The 5,562-nt window shown below is 57.3% G+C and overlaps 1 protein-coding gene across 1 annotated transcript; it reads left to right on the top strand.

The window, feature by feature from the left end:
• The first annotated feature begins 440 nt into the window (after nucleotides 1-440).
• On the top strand, nucleotides 441-5,202 carry PRDX3 (peroxiredoxin 3). Its single transcript, XM_066601369.1, has 7 exons — nucleotides 441-549; nucleotides 1,610-1,691; nucleotides 2,025-2,166; nucleotides 2,240-2,375; nucleotides 2,464-2,567; nucleotides 4,339-4,504; nucleotides 5,051-5,202. The coding sequence occupies exons 1-7, from the start codon at nucleotides 514-516 to the stop codon at nucleotides 5,099-5,101; spliced, it is 717 nt and encodes a 238-aa protein (XP_066457466.1). The 5' UTR covers nucleotides 441-513; the 3' UTR covers nucleotides 5,102-5,202.
• The last annotated feature ends 360 nt before the right edge of the window (nucleotides 5,203-5,562 follow it).

Consider the following 5,562-nt stretch of genomic DNA (forward strand, 5'->3'; position numbering starts at 1 on the left):
TAGGGTCACTGCTATCACTGGGGCCGCTGTGTAGGGTCACTGCTATCACTGGGGCCGCTGTGTAGGGTCACTGCTATCACTGGGGCCGCCGTGTAGGGTCACTGCTATCACTGGGGCCGCCGTGTAGGGTCACTGCTATCACTGGGGCCGCCGTGTGGGGTCACTGCTATCACTGGGGCCGCCGTGTGGGGTCACTGCTATCACTGGGGCCGCTGTGTGGGGTCACTGCTATCACTGGGGCCGCTGTGTGGGGTCACTGCTATCACTGGGGCCGCTGTGGCTACTGGATATGTAACCGACGCCATTAACAGCCGGAAAGCCGCCATCAGGCCTAAACAGCCCGATCACTAAGGGGTTAAACTCCTCCTCCTAACGGTATCTTCCCGCCGAATCTCCTGCAGCCAATAGAATTAGTTACTCGGTAACTCCGCCCACCGGGGGCGGGGCCCACAGCCGATCACTGTCTGTCTCGCCGTTAGTCTTTGACAGGCAGTGAACACGTGACCGGTGAAGATGGCTGCGTCCTGCGGAAGGTTACTGGCGGCGGGGGTGAGTGTCCGCAGCGCGGGGTGACCGCCTCCTGCTGCCGTTACGCCGCCCCGCACGTCTGTTGAGCGGCTGCCGGGAGCCTCCCCATACTCTCCAGTTCCCCTCACTGTACTTACTATATACGTCACAGTAGTACTGACATGTGTGGCTCTATTACCCCGGGGGCCCCTGATGACGGGGCTCTGTACTCCCTACTTACCCCGGGGGGGCCCTGATGACGGGGCTCTGCACTCCCTACTTACCCCGGGGGGCCCCTGATGACGGGGCTCTGCACTCCCTACTTACCCCGGGGGGCCCCTGATGACGGGGCTCTGCACTCCCTACTTACCCCGGGGGGCCCCTGATGACGGGGCTCTGCACTCCCTACTTACCCCGGGGGGCCCCTGATGACGGGGCTCTGCACTCCCTACTTACCCCGGGGGGCCCCTGATGACGGGGCTCTGCACTCCCTACTTACCCCGGGGGGCCCCTGATGACGGGGCTCTGCACTCCCTACTTACCCCGGGGGGCCCCTGATGACGGGGCTCTGCACTCCCTACTTACCCCGGGGGCCCCTTATGACGGGGCTCTGCACTCCCTACTGGCCCCCGATGACGGGGCTCTGCACTCCCTACTGGCCCCCGATGACGGTGCTCTGCACTCCCTACTGGCCCCCGATGACGGGGCTCTGCACTCCCTACTGGCCCCCGATGACGGGGCTCTGCACTCCCTACTGGCCCCCGATGACGGGGCTCTGCACTCCCTACTTACCCCGGGGGCCCCCGATGACGGGGCTCTGCACTCCCTACTGGCCCCCGATGACGGGGCTCTGCACTCCCTACTGGCCCCCGATGACGGGGCTCTGCACTCCCTACTGGCCCCCGATGACGGGGCTCTGCACTCCCTACTTACCCCGGGGGCCCCCGATGACGGGGCTCTGCACTCCCTACTGGCCCCCGATGACGGGGCTCTGCACTCCCTACTGGCCCCCGATGACGGGGCTCTGCACTCCCCCCCCCCCCCCCCCTCTAACCCGGGGGCCCCTGTACTCCCCCCTCACCATGCTGCTGTGTTTTCCCAGGTGCTCCGTGCCTCCCGCTCTGCGCTGCTCAGTGCCGCCCCCTGTGCCTCCTGTTCTGCTCAGAGACGTACGTTCAGCACTGGTGAGTACTGTGCCCGTGGGGCCCGAGTGCCCGTTACAGCAGGGTGGGCATCCCCAACACACTGGAGGGGCAATGTGTGATCACAGGGGCCCCTCATCCCAGGGGCCAAACACATGACCCTCAGCAACCACAACACCCGTTTATACCAGGCGCTGGAGGGATTACATGACTGCCAGGGAGTGCCACACTGTACCCGGGTGAATCCCCTGCGCCCCCACCCACCCCGGGAGCGCTACACTCTATACCGGGGGCCGCCGCTCCATGGGGGTGCAGCCGCTGCTGGGTGGGAGTCGGGTTTTGTCCTTCCTCACAGTTGGGGTTTTCTCTCTTTAGGTTTGGCCCGCTTCCTCCCGGCTGTTACCCAGCATGCACCTCCCTTTAAAGGGACGGCCGTGGTCAACGGGGAATTTAAGGAGCTGAGCTTGGACAACTTCAAGGGCAAATACCTGGTGCTCTTCTTCTACCCCTTAGACTTGTGAGTAGTGTGTGAGGACTGGTGCCTGTAGGTGGCGCCACCACCGCCCCGTCTAACTGCCTCTCTATTTCAGCACCTTCGTCTGTCCCACTGAGATTGTGGCGTTCAGCGACAAGGCCAATGAGTTCCGGGACGTCAACTGTGAGGTCGTCGCCGTCTCCGTGGACTCTCATTTCTGCCACTTGGCCTGGACTAACACCCCCCGCAAGGTGAGCGCCCCCTGGGCTGTGCCATCTGCAGTGACGGGCAGCGGGCCGGGAGCGGTCAGGTGGTTCACACCTCCTTTCTGTGTTGCAGAGCGGCGGCCTGGGGCACATGAATATCCCTCTTCTATCCGACTTAACCAAACAGATTTCTCGAGATTACGGGGTCCTCCTGGAGACCCCGGGGATCGCTCTGAGGTAAGGGTGGTTGCTGGCTGTCCGCTTCAGATAATATGGGGGTCCTGTCCCTCGTGTCGTGTGTGCCGCCACGACACCCTGTTGGTGCAGGTAAATGGGGAGTTCCTGCCACATGTGGGCCCATTCCCTTAGTGCAGATAACCTGGGGGTCCTGACCCTTGTATCACATGCCCCCTACAATGCATATAATCTGGGGGTCCTGACCCTTGTATCACATGCCCCCTACAATGCAGATAATCTGGGGGGTCCTGACCCTTGTATCACATGCCCCCTACAATGCATATAATCTGGGGGTCCTGACCCTTGTATCACATGCCCCCTACAATGCATATAATCTGGGGGTCCTGACCCTTGTATCACATGCCCCCTACAATGCAGATAGTCTGGGAGCTCCTGACCCTTGTATCACATGCCCCCTACAATGCAGATAGTCTGGGAGCTCCTGACCCTTGTATCACAAGGCCCAAATACAATGCAGATAGTCTGGGAGCTCCTGACCCTTGTATCACAAGGCCCAAATACAATGCAGATAGTCTGGGAGCTCCTGACCCTTGTATCACAAGGCCCAAATACAATGCAGATAGTCTGGGAGCTCCTGACCCTTGTATCACAAGGCCCAAATACAATGCAGATAGTCTGGGAGCTCCTGACCCTTGTATCACAAGGCCCAAATACAATGCAGATAGTCTGGGAGCTCCTGACCCTTGTATCACAAGGCCCAAATACAATGCAGATAGTCTGGGAGCTCCTGACCCTTGTATCACAAGGCCCAAATACAATGCAGATAGTCTGGGAGCTCCTGACCCTTGTATCACAAGGCCCAAATACAATGCAGATACTCTGGGAGCTCCTGACCCTTGTATCACAAGGCCCAAATACAATGCAGATACTCTGGGAGCTCCTGACCCTTGTATCACAAGGCCCAAATACAATGCAGATACTCTGGGAGCTCCTGACCCTTGTATCACAAGGCCCAAATACAATGCAGATAGTCTGGGAGCTCCTGACTAGAGATGAGCGAACCTACTCGTTTCGAGTAATTACTCGATCGAGCGCCGCGATTTTCGAGTACTTCTGTACTCGGGTGAAAAGATTCGGGGGAGGCGTGGCGGAGCGGGGGTAGCAGCGGGGAACAGGGGGAGCCCTCTCTCTCTCTCCCGCCCCCCGAATCTTTTCGCCCAAGTACGGAGGTACTCGAAAATCGTGGTACTCGGGCGAAAAAGGGGCGTGGCCGAGTACGCTCGCTCATCTCTACTGACCCTTGTATCACAAGGCCCAATCCAAAGCAGCTAATCTGGGTGTGTCCTATCTCGTGTGGGGTCCACCTCTTAGTGCAGATAATCTGGGGGTCCTGACCCTTGTATCACATGCCCCCTACAATGCATATAATCTGGGGGGTCCTGACCCTTGTATCACATGCCCCCTACAATGCATATAATCTGGGGGGTCCTGACCCTTGTATCACATGCCCCCTACAATGCATATAATCTGGGGGGTCCTGACCCTTGTATCACATGCCCCCTACAATGCATATAATCTGGGGGGTCCTGACCCTTGTATCACATGCCCCCTACAATGCATATAATCTGGGGGGTGGGGGTCCTGTCACATTTGGAGACCGTCTTTTGTGTAAATACAGGGTCCACCTCTTAGTGCAGATAATCTGGGGGTCCTGACCCTTGTATCACATGCCCCCTACAATGCAGATAATCTGGGGGTCCTTTACATCCCCCTCCCACTGCCTGTACCCAACCCCTCGTCTCTCTTCCAGAGGCCTCTTTATCATTGACCCCAATGGGGTTGTGCGACACATGAGCGTGAACGACCTTCCTGTGGGGAGGAGCGTGGAGGAGACGCTGCGACTGGTGAAGGCCTTCCAGTTTGTGGAGACCCATGGGGAGGTCTGCCCGGCCAACTGGACCCCTCACTCTCCCACGGTACGTGCCTGCTCATTATATCTCTGAATGGGGCGCAGGACCACCGCAGCCCCCTGTAAGACACAGAGCGCTCTGCGACTTCCTGATAGACTGTATGTTGGTTCTTTATATCTCTGATTACTGTCAGTGAATGGAAGCATTTATTTACAACTCAAAGCCTGCCCTTATTTGTTACAGTGTATCAGTGCAGACAATGCTCTGTGAGCTCAATGCAGCGCAGTAAATGCTCCGCGGTCTAGACTTTAGACGGAGGCCCCGTTCAGACTACGCCGTTTTAAAAAACCCATTCATACGCAGCTGAAACAGTTTGTGTGCGGCAGAACTGACACTATAAAACAAACCCGCAGCTCTGTGAGACGTTATTCTGAGGCTGAAAACCCATACTAACAATTGATTTCCTTCACTGACAGCAAACGGTGATTTTGAAAGTGAGAAGAAATTGAAACGGTTTATTAGGAAGCTGCAGAACTTTGAGCAGACTACAGGGGGCGCTGGATACCTGCAGCACTGAGACGTGACTGATGATCCCCTTTTTCTCTCTTCCAGATTAAGCCGAATCCAGAAGGATCCAAAGAATACTTTGAGAAACTGAAGTGAGGTGGCAAGGAGAGCGGGGCCCCTGACTGCGGGGCCCCAGCTACAGGGCCACCGCCTGGAGATTGTACATGATAGAATTAAAGCTGCTCTGTCACATGTGACCCGTGTGCTGTGGAGTTTATAGCTGATCACCCCCACCCTCCGGTCTATGTCCCCAATACACCCCCCATGTCCCCACTCCCCCATGCTTCACATTGCAACTCTGCTCTAGTGGGGCACTGCTATTGACCAGTGACTCTAGTTTAGCTCCATTGTCTGTGAAAGACTTGACTTTATCCGCAGATGTCCGTGAGGGTGGAGCCTTAAATAAATGGAGCACACATACTGAGGGGAGGAGCCTATCAATGATAATGTGCACATGCTCAGGGGAGGAGCCTATCAATGATAATGTGCACATGCTCAGGGGAGGAGCCTATCAATGATAATGTGCACATGCTCAGGGGAGGAGCCTATCAATGATA

This window comes from Eleutherodactylus coqui, chromosome 4, assembly GCF_035609145.1.
Source record: "Eleutherodactylus coqui strain aEleCoq1 chromosome 4, aEleCoq1.hap1, whole genome shotgun sequence".
Classification (NCBI taxonomy): Eukaryota; Metazoa; Chordata; class Amphibia; order Anura; family Eleutherodactylidae; genus Eleutherodactylus; species Eleutherodactylus coqui.

What these genes read in the sequence shown, in the direction of transcription:
- PRDX3 (XM_066601369.1), top strand. Translation starts at nt 514, where the DNA reads ATGGCTGCGTCCTGCGGAAGGTTACTGGCGGCGGGG. An exon ending in GAGACGTACGTTCAGCACTG is followed by an intron (nt 1,692 to 2,024) that starts GTGAGTACTGTG and finishes TTCTCTCTTTAG; the next exon opens with GTTTGGCCCGCTTCCTCCCG. An exon ending in GGACTAACACCCCCCGCAAG is followed by an intron (nt 2,376 to 2,463) that starts GTGAGCGCCCCC and finishes TCTGTGTTGCAG; the next exon opens with AGCGGCGGCCTGGGGCACAT.